Genomic DNA, 19,305 nt, shown 5'->3' on the forward strand with positions numbered 1-19,305 from the left:
GAAAAAGTAAAAGAACAAATACGATTAACCACAGAGTGACAGATTTAGATATGAATGGATATACAGCACCATTTCTATTTGACAGGAGTGTTGATGTTTTGTTAACTTCGCTTGACATCATTTGGAAATATTTGTTCACCTAAAAAAGTATAACTGTGCAGCAAATACATCAGCAAGCTATTTTTATCAGACCAGACGCTTATATTTTTGTTTGTAACAATGTAGCAGAACAGTCAATTTAAATGGTTCTGTTTTTAGGTGTATCAGTATAAAGATAGCCATAATTAATCTGAAATATCAGTTAAAAGTATAGTTCACTTGAAAATGAGAATGCTTTCATCATAGAAGAAGATATTTTAGAAATATCCCAAGAAATGTATTTTCTAAAAAAATTCTAAATATCTTCTATGTTCCACAGAAGAGAGAAAGTCATGCAGTTGTGGAACAACATTTAGGGTGAGTAAATAATGACAGAGTTTTCATTTTTTGGGTGAACTATTAATTGCATAAAAGCAATATCATGCTGAAAATCGTCCATGAAACATTTTTTTTTTTTTGCATATGGTTTTGGATTATGAATGTGAAATTAGATTCTATTGTTCTAGTTTAGCATGCTAATAGATTCTTACAACCATATACATGCACATTACTGTATTAGTGTATTGCATAAATCTTCTATTTGGTTTTATATATTTTTTGTCTGTATGTGAAAATATATATACAAAATGAAATCAAAAGAGTCGTTATAGTAGCACAAAGTCTGCACACCTTTGCAAGCTCATGGTTTTTGAGTTTAAAGGCCAGGCTTAAGTCTTCTCCTGTAATTACATCAGTGCTGATGAACTGATCAGACTTACATGTGGCTTGAAGGGACACTCGTCTGCTTCCTGAGCACAAGACAGTGTTTTCAACACTCGATTCATCGTATTTCATTTGTATTCCAAATTCTTTTTCCAGTTAATATTGCATGCAATTACTTTCGCAGTCTGTTGACATCACGTGTACGTGTCTTACTGCACTTGTAATCCACTAAGTATAGTATTATATAATATTATTTTAAAGAGTTCTTTTCATGTCAAAGCAAACATGATTGACTACAGAAAGTCGAAACGAGGAGTTAGTTTCTCTAGTATCTGTGCTTGTTTAATGCCTGAGATTATTTTGGTGGAGTTTAGAGCTAAAATCAGGACACGATTTTATTTAGAGACTTATTCAATGCTTGTGCAGGTAGGTTCTTCCCTCTTTAGTTCTCTGTATTTTTGGCCAAGGCTTGACAGGAGCTAAAGTGGATTAGACTCTTCTGTTATAGGATTTACACAAATAAAGTAGATTTGGTCAGGTTAACTAAGGGAAGACTGACACCGGCTGCTGCCGAGAGGTTGCCTTCAAGTTCAGTCCATTTACAAGGATCTAGAAGTATGAAATACATTTTTCTCTGAAGAGCAGTGCAAATTGACTTTAGGAGCATAATTTGGGCAAAGCACAATTTGGATATTATTGATGCACAAAAATTGAACAAATTTCTCTCTGTATAGAACCTGACTGGAAGATTCGGAGAACCTTGTGGAGACACTGCAACCCTATCTATTTTACAAGGTGGCGATTTCATATGAATTCACACAATGTGAAGTACAAAAATGTATGATTTGTCGCAAAATAATAAGAATGAATGTAAATAACCCCTAAATGTAACCATCACTTGGGCATGAGCAGATTGTGTGAAAGCATACGAGTGAGTATAAATCACCAATTTGCCAAAAAAGCATAGTAGTATTGTTTTGGACATTGTAGTATTGTTTCATAAATGCATGGAATTTGAACCATTTATACATTCCAATTCATCATGTTATGAAGGTTGGAATATACTACTTTTGGTCAGATTTTTTTGCCAAAAAAATCATAACCTGTCTGCATATTTTGGCCAATCGGATTTGACAGATTTCACAGGATGTGACATAGTTGTGTTTGGAACGACTTGAAACCAGTTTGCGATACCTAGCGTTTTGAAATCCATCCTTTAGAAGACTTTTTGTTTGATTATTATAACATTTAATAAAAGTCAATATTTGGATCAAATATTGGGTTTTCTTTTACCATGTTGACTATAGCAAAGCTGAGGTAGATGTTTAGTATAATGTCTGTTTGAATTTGATTTGTGGGAATGTCTTGCCTTTTGAAATGTCAGAGATGAAACCTTCCAGAGCTGCTGGGATCATTTACAGCCCAGTTACACAATGAGGAAGTTTTGTTCAGCATTGGGTGTGCCTTTGTGCACTTGCTTTGTTTACTGAAGCCTGAATGAATTTTCTAGAGGTTTTCGACATTGAAGCTCTGAGCATCCACCCAACATTTCAAGCTATTTGAAATCGACCCACGAAGGCAATAGAAACGAGATATACAGCAGCATCTCATTAGCAATGACTGAACATGAGAATATTTTTTTTGCTTAACATATTTTTGGTTTCTCTTCATCGGGACTTGCAGAAGTATCTGAGGAGAATCTGTCAGCTGAGTATGTTTCGTGAAGGCGATGCAAGATATAAGCTCCGCCTCTTCTGCTTTAAGCCCAGAAGATTTTCTTCTCCGAATCGAGGGTCTGTTTTTTTTTCAGAGATTAATGTCTGATTAATGTTATGTTTTTTAAAAGTTTTGAGAACTCCGATGAGTTTTGACCCTCAAGGTCAGACACATCCACATGCTTTGGCCGAGAACTCTTGGATTGTGTGGTATTTGTTGAAGTTATCGAGGAAGGAGATGTCCTCCTCATATGCGGTGGGCCGACAGCAGGGGCTGTGGCGCGCTTTGTCCTTCTGTTCCCTTGTTAGCAGCTGCGAGTGCTTCAGTTTCGCCAGCGCCAGGTCATAGTTTTTGCGGCTAGTTGTGCACTTTCCGCTGCAGTAATGGAAGAGTATAGTCTCTTCACTCTCGTATCCCAGTCCCAGCTGTCTGACCGTCACCTCCACCTCCTGTAGCGAGCAGGGTTTGGATCGCTTTTTTGCCCGTTTAGTCCTCTTGCTCTTCTGGGCATCTCTGCGGGCTTTTCTTTCCACCAGTGTCCCAATGACCTGCTTCAGCTCGCCCTCTGTGAAGCTCTGGAACATCTTCATGACTGAGGAACAAAGGAGGGTTAAATATTTCAGTTTTTAGCATGGCAAAAACTTTATTTTAATTGTGCACGCCCACTTTTTTAGTGGCGCTGATTAAGTGTTTTCTAAAAAACGTGTCAGCATGTCAATATTTTAGTGTGAAATACATATAAATAGCTGTTTGAAAACAATTATTGTTTGTTGTAGTTGGTAAGCACAATTGCATAAACGTACAAACTTTAAAATTGAAACTTCAGGGAACAATGGTTATCGTATTTAGTGTTCAATTCAAATGGAATTCTGTGAACTTCTGTGAAGTTGGACTCTAGCCTGACGTCTGGTGACATTCTGATGTAAACAATGATAGGCTACGCTATAAACAAGGACTGTCACAACACGAGAACATAAGGGCTTGATCTTACATTCTGATACGAGAGAGTTTCCTCCGTCAGCTGATCTGACCCTCCGTTGCCGCCCACCTGCCCCAACCGTAGACGAATTGCTTGTTGTGAATGAAGATGATGAAGGTGAAAGTGATGAGGATGAAGCTCTGCGGTGGGGAGGAGGGGGCGGGGCTCGGGAAGAGGGAGCGGTTTTAAGGACGAGCAGAGGAAGTGCAGCACCACAGAGAATCAGGCCGATGGCAGCAAACTTCCATAACTTCATCTTAGAATGAGGAGAAGCATTGAGTCCCTGCAAAACAACCAAACATCCATCACTCAAAGCCATCACACATTTGGAAAAGTGAAGTCAGAAACATTAGATAGAATTTTCATTTCATCAGAATATAAGCTACAACTGGAGAAAGATGTTTTGGAGTCACTTAGTAGACGATCTGCTAAATATCTGCTAACACTTTATGTTGATGCTCCCTCAAAAGACATTCTACTGCTTGTACCAACTTTGCAAGTTTATGTTAACTTTCTCTACTTATGCTAACCCTACAGTCAGCTAATACTCTAATTAGAGTTAGTTCATATGTAATTGCAAAGTTACTTATTGTCTATCAAAATTAAGTGTAACCCTAGTTATTGTTCCCATAATGCTCAGTTGATTGAAAAATGACCTTGATAAAATCAGGCCTATAATTTAGTCCATATAAACTGAATGCTCGACGTACACAAGCCATTTGACAGAATGAGCTGGCTTATGTATATTAGTATTAGTATATTGCCTTTTTATTTGTGGTATAAAGCTTACAGAATAAAATATTGGGAATTTGGGTGTGAGGTTGTTAATGTTGCAAAAAGCACATTCTTAAAGTCCACTGAAAACATATCTTGATCTTTGGCATAGAGACAGTATATTGAAGGTACGCATTATTTAACAACATTTTTGAGCAAACTAATCAACCTGAAGTTCGACACATGCCATGGTGCTTCTTATTTGTAGTCTAACATAATTAATAAATTAGATTCCCTGGTTAACATACCCATTTAAAAAAGTCGAAAAAAAGATGTCATGTGCTAATGCTAATGCCCGTTATAGCGCCCCTTGTGGCAATGCTAAAAATTTGTATGTCAACGATAGAAGAAAAGCTTGTGTCACTCAAAAGCTTCTTATTTCTCTACTTGGGTAGATTGTGTTTTTATAAATTACATGCATTATTGATTATAAATAAGTAATTAATGTTCTTTTTTTTCACCCTTTTAAGCAACATTTGTTCAACCATTAGTGTGAGAATTAGCCAAATCTTTTTTGTCAGTTTGGTTTGGAGAGCACAGTCAAGCGCAGAAATGACAAAGTTTAAACCTGAAGCAGATTTTGAACTTAAGAATTTGATTCTTAAGTCCACACAGATTCTGCTCACTGTGATTATTTTACCATCGTGTGTGAGTTTGTTTGATTTTGCACTGATCAGATTGACTTGAGACCATGGAAGACCTAGATTTATTATTAGCTTGTAGCAGCGCAAACGCTCTTTTGGCGGGTCAGGATTTACTAAAGATATGCAATGAAACATGAAAATGAAACAGTGTTGACACATTTTAGGAAAGCAATAATTAATGTACTTGGGTGGATTTTGTTCCTCAAATTCCATTTATAAAATCAATTCTATATGATGTTAATTCCACTCTGTGATTCGGATTGATCTAGAGTACTTGTAATTAGATTACATTAGATTTTAAAATATTTGTAATCAAAATGCAATTACTTTTTTATTGATTACAAGACTACAGTAGCAATAAACTAGCCATAGTTTATTGATTCTCCTGCTCTTTTTCATCTTTTAAATGGTCCTGTCTTATACAGCTCACCACTTATTTACTCTCAGAAATAAATTCACACAATAAGCAGACATTAGTCATGAGGCTACACTGCACTCGACCAGTGGATTCACACAAATCAGTTCAGGTTTAAGAAGTGTTTCAACATTGCAACTACTGATGAACACATCTCTCTGAAATACACTCAATGTATTTCTATTTAGGTTTTTGTCTTTTAAAGACATTACAATTATTATTTATTATTTACTGCATATTTGCATATAATGCAGTGGTTCCCAAACTTTTTTTGTCATCCTTGTTATCCATACCTCCTGAGATTTTAAAATAAATATCATAATAGTTAATTATCACATTTGCATGTTCACGGCTCTGTGACATTGGTCACATGATGCCCAGGAAAACAGATAAAATATTATATTTTTAGTGTTTTATTTTGATTGGTGTTTTTTTAAAATGATTTACATTAATTTTCCATTTTTTATGATTTAATAAATTATTTGGTTTTTATTAAGTTCACAAACCTCCTGTAGTTCCTTCAGTTTAGGAAACCTTGTTGTTATGTCATGTTTTTTTTTTCATGCATTATTTTTTCTTACTCTGTATTTTTACTGTATTTTAATATCAATATGATACAAGATTATTCAATGTGATGAATGAGTTCTCAAATAGAAGTCTGATTATGTTTCCTAAAATGGGTAAAGTAATGGTTTTATTTACTAACTACAATTTTTGTCATGTAATTTGTAATTGTTATTGCTAACATAATTTTCAAACAAGCACAGTTTTTCTTTTCTTTTTTTGTTTTTATTGCTTTGACTTTTTTTTTAGATGCATCGATGATTGATGCTGATGTTTGACACAACTGTTATTCTCAAAAACGTTCCAAGGACAGCAGTCCAACAATTACAGAACTGCAGCACTAACAAACGCCAAACCAAATGAAAACATCTTCGATTGTGTATTCAGAATCTTTCATCTACGTACGAGTGGCCTCGTGCAAGCCGAGTTGTTCCAAATATTTCATTCACAGATGTTTGCACAAACGGTTTGGCCATCCGCAGCTTCTCTGCTCCTCTGTTGATCTCATTACGGACACAGGTCTCGGAGCGCACAGGTGTGGACTGTCCAGCTGCGTCATGTGGCCCAAATCGTCTGTATCCAGAACATACAAAAACTGCCACAAGCTCCCAAAGCGCTCTTGTTTAATCTTTTATTTTTCAATCTATCAGATGGGGATAAACTGGGATGTTCCAAGCAAAACAGGCTGCGTTTTCACTCGAGCTGCAGTGTTACACTGATCACAAGCTTGTCCTTTGGCAACTTCACAGCACACATGAGAAGTATATTAGTAGGTTTTCTTCAGTGATTTCTCTACATCCACATGAAGTTTTTTTTTTGCTCTCTTAAACACACGTTAAATCTGCCAGATTTGTTTATTTCTGAGTGAGAAGTTTTTAATATCATAGCCTTATTGTTAGCGGACTAGAATCAGAACAGTGGCAGTACCAAGGTTTATTACTCTGTATCAAATTAATAATACAGAGTACATTTATTCAGTTGTATTTAACGATTACCTTGTTAGGTATTACACTTCAGTAAATGAAAACTTAATACATTAGTAATCATGAAAAAGATTTTTAGAAGAGAACTTAAGGAAATAATATACTTTAAAAGAATATACTTAAATGTGAACTGAATGTAATGTTTTCAGATGCCTATTACAATTTCAATAAAGATGTTTTATAGTTATAGGGATTTTTATTACTGCAGTCAGCTGAACTCTGATGCTTTTGATGCACTTAAGTAGATCTTTTTTTATCTATAAAATATAGTTAAAATGTAGTGACAAGTGACAAGAATTTATGTTAAAAAGTCAAATATACTTAAATGTAATTTCTATTAAAACGGTCATTGATAGATAGATAGACAGATAGATAGATAGATAGATAGATAGATAGATAGATAGATAGATAGATAGATATTGTAATGATGAATTTGCAATATAGTCCTTTTAACATTATTCTGTATCAAAGAACACACTACAGTAGAAATTATAATCAAGTACTTAACATGTTCTTTAGTTAGTAAACAATAAGTCTGTATGTACACACACACACACACAAATAATAGTATTAAAATTATTGTATTTTTTATGCATAATGTATATTTTACTAAATTATGGTTTATTAAATAAATTATATTATTAATTAATTAATTACTAAATTATTAAATTGAGATCTTGAAACATCTCTCTTTCTGATGTAAATGTGTCAAATCATAAATACAAAGATGTATTTTTTGTTATTTAACATCACCAGACACAACATTAACTCCACATGCTTGTAAGTGTTTGTGCCAGTGGATGTGTCTTTGCTTGTCTTGCCTTTAAAACCCTAAATTCTTACAGGAATTATAGTTATTGATTCCATTCCCATATGATTCTGTAAGAAAAGCTGCTGGGGGAACCAAACAATTCAGCAGCTGAAATCAGGAAATGCCCAGACCGGTCTTCTAGAGACTAAGAACTAAACCAGACCACACTGACTCAAACGCTTGAGCAGACGTTATAAGACTGCACTGGGCAATACTACACTCTGCTTCTGGTCCAGTAACAGCAAAACATGCCAGAACATAAATAAAGAGTCGCTTTGAATTACCATCAATGGTTGCAGGTAAATGGACTTTGTTTCATAATTCTAAAAAGAGACATATCTATTTTAATTTTAAAGTGTTAATTCACCCCAAAATGAAAATGGTGATCATTTACTTATCCTCAAGTTGTTCCAGAACTGTAGTGTCTTTCTGCTGTTGACAATAAAAGAAGATATTAAGAATAATGCAAGTAACCAAACAATTTTGGGTGCACATTGACTAAGTGTTTTTTTTTACACAATAGTATGAAAGGCTGTTGGGACCTGCAACTTTTTTGGTTGAGCACATTTTTCATAATATACTCAACAGCAGAAACAAACTCATACAGGTTTGGAACAACTTGAAGGTGAGTGAATGATGACAGTTTTAATTTTTGGGTGAACTATCTCTTTAAAATGCCAAAATTTGTTAGCTGTTTGATCTAGCTTCATGGGTCCAGGTATAAGGCACTTTGAGTATATGAATGAATTTGTTTTGAGCTGAGGAAAGAGATGGGTCAGCTGGGAATATAGTGGGCGCCCTCTCTTTAACTCTCATTGGCCTGCGGATGCTTATGTCAGAACACGGTGCAACAAAACGAAATAGCATAATAACATATACCTAACTATTTCTGCCATATAAAGACCATTGTCTATAGTGATTATAATTAACATAATTCAAGAACAACAGAAGTTAATAGGAGGTCTTCATAAAAAAAATATAGGCTACTAGTTAGTGTGTGCGTGTGTAAATGTGAAATTCAAATGTGAGTAATGATGATTCATAATCTCTGTCTGGAATACAAGTTCAATCCCATCATTGTTGTCAGTAAGATTTTTTATGTTTTTGAAAAGTTTCTGATGCTCACCAAAGCTGTTTTTATTTGAAAGAGTAAAAACAGTAATATTGTGACATAATATAATTATTTACAATTTATACTGTTTTCTATGTGAATATATTTTAAGTGTAATTTCATATTATCCTTCAGAAATCATTCTAATATGCTGATCTGCTGCTCAAGAAACATGTATTATTGTTATTATTATTAGCATTATTATTATTATCAGTGCCGATGAATATTATTATCAAGCATCCAAATACTTTTTTTTTTTTATTCAAGTTATGATCACACAAATATAATTAGTAATGAAACTTTTTTATTATGAAAGCAGAATGCACATCTATATTTTGGCTTTAGCAGCACTAAATGGAAATGGAAAAAGTCTACATGAGACTGCTTCCACTCACTGACTTAACAGTGACAGACAGACTACTGTTTCAGTCTCATGGAAACAAACCAAAACTAATAACCCTCAAATGAAATGTATAAAAACTGCCTCTTTGTTTTATTCTCAGGCATCAGACACAGTCTCCGGCCAGGATACACCCCACACAAATCACACTATTAAGCACACAGTCTCCTTATTAGGAAACAGACGATTGTTCTGAGCGCCCTGTTGGAGGGATAGCATTCTAAATGTGTGTTCTTTACAAGGGAAGTGGACTTGGGCAGATCAGATCTGTGTTTACAGAACAGTCAAAAGCAAATTGTCTAGTCAAGTGGGCACTCAGAAATGACAAGATGGCTACAATAGCATCCCAAGAGCCACCTTTCCTAAGAACTAGTTTCTCAGGCTTCAGAGAAAATAGAAATCCCCTAATCACGTTTTGATATTCAGACTCTGTCTGTTGGGTTGCTGAAGTTCTGCTCTATAGTCATTATATACTCAGATATTTTGTACTGTAATATCCACAAGCTCCTATGTCCTAAATAAAATATAAGGTTTTGTCATTTAAAATCCTCATGGCAACAATGGAAATAATTAATGAAAATATTTGCAAAGTATATGTCACTTTAATTTTTTTTTTTTTATTTAGTACTTTTTGAATTTCAACTGAAAGTTATCGATTTCACTTTGTTGCAAAGACCACACTTCTAATTTGAATTTTTATGAATATTTGAATATTTATATTTTATTATATTTTATACTTTATTTCAATTACTGGAAATGTTTTTAATACATTTAGATTTAACAACACTTATTAATGTTAAACTAATTTTAAGATAGATTACCATTTTAATGAATATTACAATCACCACTTTAGGGGTTTAATTTCAACTGCACATGAATGTCAATAACAAACCATTAAAAAAAAACAATTAAGATTTGCATCCCATTTTTGGCAGAGATGTGCACTACATATACTTCATCCATAATTACAATATCAGAGATGCTTTTATTATCAAAAAGAACAGTACACCTTTTCGGATTCATAATTTTACTACAAATATTTAAGACAGATATTTAAGTTGCAGTAAATTAAAATTGTTTATGTTATATATGTTCTTTTAAACAATTCATTTTTTGCCGGGTTCCTTGTACAATACATAATTTGTGGACTAACTCATTTTGACGCTAAACATTTCCATATGTATGGATCTGCTGATGTAGTAAACTTGCTCGGTAGCGCACCTGATACAGCATTGCACATGCAATGTGGAGGAATTTGCTGTGAAACCTTAGTCACAATAAAAAAAACTCAAGGGCTTGTAGAAGCTCAAATGGCATGGTTGCTTCAGTGCCTCGTGTTTGCTTTTGTTAACACTACCAGTTAGGTTTAGTGTAGGTGGTACGTTACTTTTGAACACAACAGAGCATTAACTTTTTATCCCCACTCAGCAGACATTTTATTTCTGAACAGCTGATGTATGTACAACAACCATCGTAGTAAAACATTACCAGATTCAAGTTGTTCAGTTTTATCTGAAACAGATTATGCTTTGAGCGCCACTTACTGGACATTTCCCTTTGAAAGTGTAGTAAAACGTGCTAGAAGCAGCGTAATATCATATTGCCGAAATAAAACTAGGTTGCAGGCTTCAGTAGGAAATGGTCAGCACATATTGAATGTTTTTTACCTTTGTTTTAAAATAACCAATAGGTTCTAGTTGCATCATAGCCATGAACTATGATATGTTCCTTGATAGTTGCCTGAAGGCTTTATTATGGGTTGGGACAGTCTCATTAGAAAGCATCTGATTGGACAGAAATCTAAGCAGTGCAGCATGAGTCATCAATATATATATATATTCAGAAATTAAATACTATAATTTTTGTGTTACATTTTTTTAAGGTTTTGCTAGCAGATAACGTAAAAGCAAATATAGATGGCCTTAAAGCTACCACAATTTTTATTTCACTGGAACAAAATACTTTATTGTACTTAAACGTCTTATGCTGAGACAGCTATGTCTGTTTACAGGTTACATGTGCTGGTGAAAGTCATTGTGCTCAACCAGCCCATCTCTGGCAATCAGTGGTGTAAATTTGGGGTGGGACTATCTTTTTGTTTGACCAATGGCACGTGGGAGGAGTGTTTGGGAAACTTTAATTGCTTTTGCAATTGGGTTTGGTGACCTTAGTGACCCAGAAATTACACACCTCACTTTTTAAATACTATGATTAGTCCATGTATAAATGAAGCATTTAGATGAATATGTTCTAGTGTATTGTTTGCTCAATGTTGTTCAGACTGATGAAGCTCTACCTCCATCCTAGGTAGTGCGAGGTGAGATCCAACTCAAATGACTGTTCAAAGGTTGGATGTTTCTCTTTATCTGCAGAGTCAGAAGAAGTTGAGGTGCTTCAAGCAGGAAAAATCAATCACTCTGCTGCTCTCGGCTTGTCTTCTTCTGATATGCAGAACTGTGTTAGATTTTCTCACATCTCTGGCATTATATTCAATGGCCTTGTTCACCACACACTAAACAACAGTATAAAACTCATGGAAACTGAACAGATGCCTCTTAAATTAAACGTAACCACCCTGATGTTTATCAGCTATATTATGAGTGGCTCAAATTCAGCACATTGTTTATTTTTGCAGTCGGGGATGGGAGTGTAACATAAGAGCTTGGTGCTGATCGTGTTTATGAATTGCAAATGCGTGAAGCATTCATGAGACATGCATGAATGAGATGTTTCATTCTGCAGTCTTTAACACGATGAATTTCAGAAGCTCTCAAGGGTCTTTTAAACATTTTGAAGATGTGGAGACACTAAAAACTCTCAATGGACCTTAACGCACACAGGAAAATCTCCAGTGCCTTTAGGTGATTGCTTTCATTTGTCCACATCAATCAACTGATTAAAAGCAGCCTTCCCTGGAAGCGGGAACTATAAATTATTTGGGTTGAATATAAAAGAATATTAAGGATTATTAAAATAATGATGTATTGTTTCATTTATTTAAACTTTTGTACTATAATTGAATTAGTAATAACATTTATATTTGTCCTTCTGATTTACTGTAGGTCTAATGCTGACTTTTATTGATCATTGACAGGCATTAGTGAAGGGAAATGCCCATATGATCAATAGAATTTATTAAAGTGAAGATTTTAGGTCAGATAGTCTGGTTTTGAAATGCAATGTAGGTATATTGAATCAGACACTCATTTATCCTCCTTTTATCGCTATTTTAGATAGAATTTAAACAGTCATACAAATACATGTTAATGTTATTTTCACAATGTTACATTTTAAACAAGATTGTTAGACTATATTGCAAGCATTGCTTCTCTGATCAACATGGTTCTTCGTTTCTGAATGATTAAGTGTTTTGAAGGAATCGAGTAGTTCAAAACAGATGATTCAAATCAGAGTGTGGAGCATGAATCATTTAATTCAGATTGGTACTTAATTGCATCTTGAATCATTTGATTCAAATCAGAACTTCTGAGAGGGTTTGCGAAACAGTTGATTCAGATTGGAACTTCTGAGTTGGTTCGCGAAACAGTTGATTCAGATTGGAACTTCTGAGTTGGTTCGCGAAACAGTTGATTCAGTTCGGTACTTCGGAACATCGTGAATCATTTGATTCAGATTGGAACTTCGGAGTATGGATCCTGAATAATTTGATTTGTATCGGAACTTCGGAGCAGGTTCACAAATCACTTCGCAAATTGAATGATTCACACACCGAGTCCTGATCTGTAATGATAATTCAGGAATCAATATTTAGATTAGTACTTCTGTGTGAGGATGTGAGGATGGTGAATCATTAGTTCAGAATTTAGGAGTGGGTTCATGAGTCTTTTGATTCAGAATGAAACTTTGGAGTGTGGATCACAAATAATTTTACTATAGTAACTGTTTTTTGCCCCCAAAGTCAGACATCACTTGTATTGATTTTCAAGGGCTAAACGTCTGTTGTCTGTTATGTCCCCACCAGTGCCAAAATCAAACTTGCACCCTAGCTATTTCAGCACATTTTTTAAATGTCCGAACTAGATGCTATTCTTTAGTACTATTCTTATTATTTTAGCATATTATTTTTGTATTTTTAGTTTAGCCTCTCTTTTACATATCGTAACTTACTATTTAAAACGGATTTGTTTTATTAAAGATGGATGTTGATAATTATTGGATTTGATGTAAAAGAGTATATCTTTCACTAGATTATTTTCCAGTTTTTTTTCCTTCTGGTACTAAATCCTTCACAGAAATGTCCTACTTTTTGTTGCTAAAGAAATGGTCACCCTTGTTTGAAAGAGCTTGTAATTTTGTAGTTGTTTTGTGTTCTAAAGGGACGTCTATTCAGGTGAAGCTGTGTTTCTTTTGGCAGACCATCATAAACGTATCCTGGCAGATTTGTTTTATCCAGATAATGATGACAATAGTGATGTATAAGCTGTGTTGAAGTCCTAAATGACTCAGTTGGGCTTTTCTATGAACGATTAATGTAATGAGTCTGAATTGAAACCACAGGAGTGCACACACAATTACATGGTTCACTATCTGTGCAAACTAAGGTTCACACAGCTGCGCAATACTATTGTCAATCCTGTTTGGGGTCCAAATACAGATCTGTTCAGACGCAGTTCGTTAATTTCAAGACTGACAATTGCATTTTTAGAACTGAAAATATATTTTCAGAGTCATAAATGTTCAGAAATGTTATGTGAGCTTCAAGTTATGAAAAATGGGAGAATATAAGATTTTGTGTGATTTTCAGCAGAACTGAAAAAACAGATCCTTTCATAAGTAGATGCATAACACTACCATGTTCGAATGGTTAATATGTCTAATCTGTCCACTTGAGACAAGTCTTAATACCAGGTGTAAAGAGCAACTGAGAGATGGGTTTGAAGAGATGCTTTGTCTTTTGTCATTCAGTGTTAAAAGCACAGGGTCTGGGTTTTAGAAAGAACAGAACATGTTAGTGCTTTCGTGAAAGGACAGGTTGTGCCTGATGTAAATGCAAGGACAGCTGATGATGATTCGGGGATGTTTAGTAGGAATGATGCAGAAGACTTTCTCTTTCGTTTGGCTTCTTCTGATGGCAAAAGAAACTCAAATAACCCTATCTGTAAGTGGCTCTTGCCAACACAAAATGCATGTTCATATAAATAAGATGTAATTAAAACGTTTTGAATGCACAAACGTATGGCGTGTGATTTTGTGCTTTTTTTGGAATCCCTTTTTTATTTTTTAGTGTCCTTGTTACATGTACTTACTTCAGTAACATTAAAAAAATAAATGCAAGAAAAGTACATGCAACTAAAGCCTTTTCCTATCCCTGAGTACATTACTTAATGTACAGTTCCACTAACAAAGCACCATAATGTAAAGAGTAACTGTTATTATTTAGCTTGTTTTTTTATTGTACTAAGTTAACGTGTTACAGCTTTGCTGCACACACCTCATTGCATTTATTTTCAAGATTTTTGCCCATTACTGTGTTTGAGAAAATCTCAGCTCTTAAGCTGTAGTTAAGCTGTGTTCTTACCGTCTGCCCGGCTTATCCAGACTCCACAGAACGTCTGTTCAGCTGACCTCTGGGTAAAAATGGCATTGATCAATATTCCAACCCTTTCTCTTTAGAAGAGTAAAGGAGTGCTGTAGTTTCTGTTTATGAAAAATCAGAGGCTCGTCCAGGGTACGCACTGCATTCCTCCAGAAATCCAGGGATGCCAAAGGTGTAAAAATGTCCAAATATCCTCATACTGCATTCAACTTTGGAGACTTTTTGCCAAAACAGGAAAAGAGGGAGATAAAGTTCTCGCAATCTGCACTGTTGAAGTAACCAGCCGCAAAAAAGGAGTGTGGAAAAAAATAAATATAGAAAAATGTCCTCTCAATGTGTACGGTGATGAGCAACCAGCCTTAAACAATGAGCGCTGCGAATAGAAACCCATTAGCTGTTCTCCCAGCCAGCATTACACTTTCACACAAAAACGAATAATTGAAGGATATGCCAACCATCTCAAAAGACCTGCAAACTATCACTCATTAAAATACACACACACCCACACACACACACACACACACACATACACACACACACATATATGTTTAAAGAATTTGGAAGCACTTGTTGACATAAGCAGCTGTTGATGTGCAGTCTTTTAAATGTTTACTGTGCAGGTTCTTGTCTTACATCCTTTATGTACACAACTCCGAAAGAAGTAATCACTTGGAAAACAGCTTCAAACAGATGTTTATCCAACAGATTCCTCTGTAATGATTCATAAAAGTGAAGAAAAGCTGACTGCAAGTCCCTACAGAAGCCAAAATCCCATCATGCTCTCTCTGAGAGGAGCGCACGCATGTTGCCACGAACCGTCCTTCTGCGTGAACACCTCCTGATCGAATCCCAGCACTCTTTAGTGGTTAATCTCCAAATACGCCAAGTGGGCCCCACGCCTCCTTACGGATGGAGATTTTGGTTCCAGAGTCAAGGACCTGTCTGACGTGTCCCGGAGGATTGGTGTGCCACGCACTGAAGCAACACTGACAACTGAACTGAATTAAACAGTGTTGATTTCCACTCCACGAGAGGAGACTGTCTGACATCGAGAGCAGCACTGTGGCGTTAGAGATGAGTTTCTGTGCTGCTGGAGAGCTGGAGAAAGGGCTGTCTGACTGGAGGAGAGGGAGGGTGTGCGGTGGGGTATTGTGAGGGCGGATGGCATTAAACCACACACACCAGCTCCACCCCCTGTCCGCTGTGGACATTTACCTACAGTCTGGATATCGCTCTATGAGAGATGTAAACAAAACTCTAAAGTCCTGCCAAAGTCATGCTAATTTGTTTATTTCTCAATTGTTGTGCCGAGCTGCATTGATATTCCTTAAACATTGTGGTTTGGGGTTGTTCTAAATCCCTAAAGGCTGGAATAAACATGACTTTTCAAATCTGAACAGATCACACACACCATACCAGACTTTTAAAGGCGTTCACAACTCATGAGGAAATATGTTCATTTTTACTAGGAGACGCATTGCAAATGAAACAATGTATTTCAAAATCATTCTCAAAATATCAAAATGTTTTTTAATATCTTGAATAAAATTGCATTTTTATATTTTCTGCTTGCAGGTTAATTATAGTTAAAGTTTTTGCAATATTGTTGTGCGTTCGTGTCATTTTAGTTTTAAATGTCTATATAGTTTTTGTTTTCATTTTAGTTTATTTAGTGCATCAATATATAATCCTTTATTGATTCATAGTCTGAAGCTAAAAAATGGGAGTCTGTGACCATCATACACTTCTCAGTTCAATTAATTCAGCAAAACAAAGTCAAACTTGGCTTTGTAATTTCAAAAATTGCATTTTTTTTTTTTGGCAAGCACTTTTTAAGACGCAAAAGTTTAAAATTCTCAATTTGACTTGATAGCATCATCACAATATTTGCATAACAAATTCCAACTGGTCTTCTTTGGTACTGAACTGTCAAAAAAAAAAAAAAAAAGTAAACTACTATTATATAAAGTGTTGAAATTTTATACAAAAAATACTAAACAAATGCATGTTATTTGATCTTTGTAATATACATTATATTTTATGTTTGCATTATAATATTGCATATGCAAGTCTCACAGCTCCAATATATCATTAGGTATTAAATTTGAGTTAATTATGGTAACGTGAAGCAGACTTGTTGCATAACTTGTTTTAGTGCTGTCATGTGAACAACATGAAACCAGAAAATTAACAGGTTTTAATGAGCAATCCTGGATTCACACAATGTGTGTATTTTTGCTATTGATTTAACTGTAATGTTTGGAGAGCTGCCCGAAATTATTCACTATTTCACGTTACATATTGCATACTCATAAATCAAATTTTTAAAACCCCTTCAACACACCTTTTCAGTGCATCTAATTTAAATTCAGTACATTTATTAACTTAGCAAATGCTTTTATCCAAAGGAACTTACAAATGAGGAAATTCCTCTTAAAAAAAAAGTGTAGCCTATATCCTCCTTAACTTATCAGGAAATGTTTAAATTCTGTTGAAGCCATATCATTGATCTGGAACATGCGAGAATGTCCTTTTGTGTTGTGTTTTTCTCGTGAATTTCCCATGAATATACCAGACTTCCTATAACTGCGGCTATAAGTAAATAACTAGAAGATGAATAAGTGCAGTAAATTGTAAAACTATGTGTGCTATGGTGAAAATAATAAATAAATAAAAATTCTGTAGAAACCATTTTAACTCAGAAATTATTAAATTCATAAACAATTACAAAGAAACTGTAACACATTGAATTAAACATGAAATTCTGAAGCAGAAAAATTATTGTTTTCATAGGTCAAATTATTTTAAAGTGCACAAACCACTGTGTTTATGATTAAAACAATACATTAATTTAACAAATACCAGTGTGAAAATTAAGCAGCATTACATCCTGTTGTATTACAGGTAAATGAACAGGAAGTGACAAAGTCTGTACATTCAAGTTATTCAAGTTATGTTCTTTTCCAAGTTATCTTATGTTAAAAAAAGTGAATACAAAAATAGCCCATGATAAAAGTCTAAGGTTCAAAATCAAATTCAATCTTTTTTTTAGGACTTAAATTTTTTTTCATATTTATTATGTTACTTTATTTTATTTTTTACTATTTTTCATATTTAGTATGTACGATTTCTAAATCACTAATAAGCAGATAATAATTAATTTTTTTATTAAATTAGTAAAAAAAAAAAAATCTTAATTGCAGTAATGACTGGAATCTGCACACTTTTTCACACTTTCTGTGAAAAAAACCAGAGGAATTATCAAAATTTGTATTTAAATATGATCAAATATGTTGCATACCATGAGAAAAGTAGTTTTATTAGTAGATGAAAGGTAGTGCAAATATAAAAAAATCTATATAAATTATGCAAGAATTATTAAATCAGGATGCATTTAGTTTGGAAGAAAAATTTCGTAAGATTGTAAGTATTATTGTTTTCTGAAAATCTATGAAAATACAGTGAGTTCATACACACACACACACACACACACACATATATATATATATATATACATATCGGCCAGTGCTGTAAGATAAATTATCTGTTGAATTAAAAATATTTTTTCCTCTCCCACAGTTAGGTATTTGATCTTGTTTTAAGATTAAACTCACCTCATTTTAATAAAATTTTCAGAAAACAAGACTTAATATTGCATCTCAAGTAAAAGTATCCTGAGTTACTGAGAATGTTTCGATGTTTGTAATGGAATACGGAGCAAGAAAATCTTTTTTGCAGTGTATGAAATAATTGAATAAACAAACACACATAAGGCTGTAGGATGTTTACAGTTAAATAAGGGACGTTGCAATTCTATGCATATTCACTAAGCTTTCTAAAGCGGCACATTTTCTGCTGGACGACAAGAAAACCTCGTAATATCAGGGCGAACTTTGACACAGGGACAGTCAAATCCCTAAAATGCTTAAGTGTTATGCTGTCAGACACTATAAACAAGGTAAAGCCGGATTAAATCACCAATCTCTTCTAGACGAGTCTTGATTCAACATGTTTAGGTCATTATTTATTGGATACAATCTATACAGAAAGCCATGGTTGTTTAGAACAGTTCCCATAGAAACTAGTTTAGCCCCATGACTGATCTTTGAGGTGTGCCGTTAAAGCATTTTGGTCGACACAGGCCATTGTGAAACGTGTTCATTCATAAATTCTTATAAAGCCATGGGATGATTGTGGTACTGGGAGTGCTGTGTGTGCAGGAACATCACAGACCTGTTCATGGATATCAGAGCCCAAGCCATAACATGAATCACATACAGTAGGATAAACAGATGTTTCCCTCTTCAGCTAGTTTTATCTACAAACAGTTTCCGAATGAAACGAATAGTTGTCCCTGAAATGAAAATACTGTAGTTATTTACTCACTCGCATGTCAACTGGATATTCTTTGACCTGGGTGTCAATCTCCATTAACGTACTCCATTTGACAATATTCCGGTTAGGATTATGTCGAGGAGCAGACGGAAATTTACACGTGTCGAGACGTGTTGCATCAGTTTTGACATCATTGACGGTCACGAATCATTGAC

The 19,305-nt window shown here is 34.6% G+C and overlaps 1 protein-coding gene across 1 annotated transcript; it reads right to left on the bottom strand.

Annotated features, from left to right (window-relative positions):
* On the bottom strand, window positions 1–16,211 carry LOC113110691 (neurturin-like). The gene is made up of 3 exons (XM_026274828.1): window positions 14,738–16,211; window positions 3,509–3,779; window positions 1–3,109 (listed from the first exon to the last, which is right to left on the bottom strand). Exons 2-3 carry the CDS (start codon window positions 3,750–3,752, stop codon window positions 2,682–2,684), a joined length of 672 nt encoding a protein of 223 aa, XP_026130613.1. The 5' UTR covers window positions 3,753–3,779; window positions 14,738–16,211; the 3' UTR covers window positions 1–2,681.
* Window positions 16,212–19,305: the final 3,094 nt, after the last annotated feature.

This window comes from Carassius auratus, chromosome 11 (genome assembly GCF_003368295.1).
Source record: "Carassius auratus strain Wakin chromosome 11, ASM336829v1, whole genome shotgun sequence".
Taxonomy (NCBI): domain Eukaryota; kingdom Metazoa; phylum Chordata; class Actinopteri; order Cypriniformes; family Cyprinidae; genus Carassius; species Carassius auratus.

What these genes read in the sequence shown, in the direction of transcription:
- LOC113110691 (XM_026274828.1), bottom strand. Translation starts at nt 3,752, where the DNA reads ATGAAGTTATGGAAGTTTGCTGCCATCGGCCTGATTCTCTGTGGTGCT. An exon ending in AAACTCTCTCGTATCAGAAT is followed by an intron (nt 3,110 to 3,508) that starts GTAAGATCAAGC and finishes TTTGTTCCTCAG; the next exon opens with TCATGAAGATGTTCCAGAGC.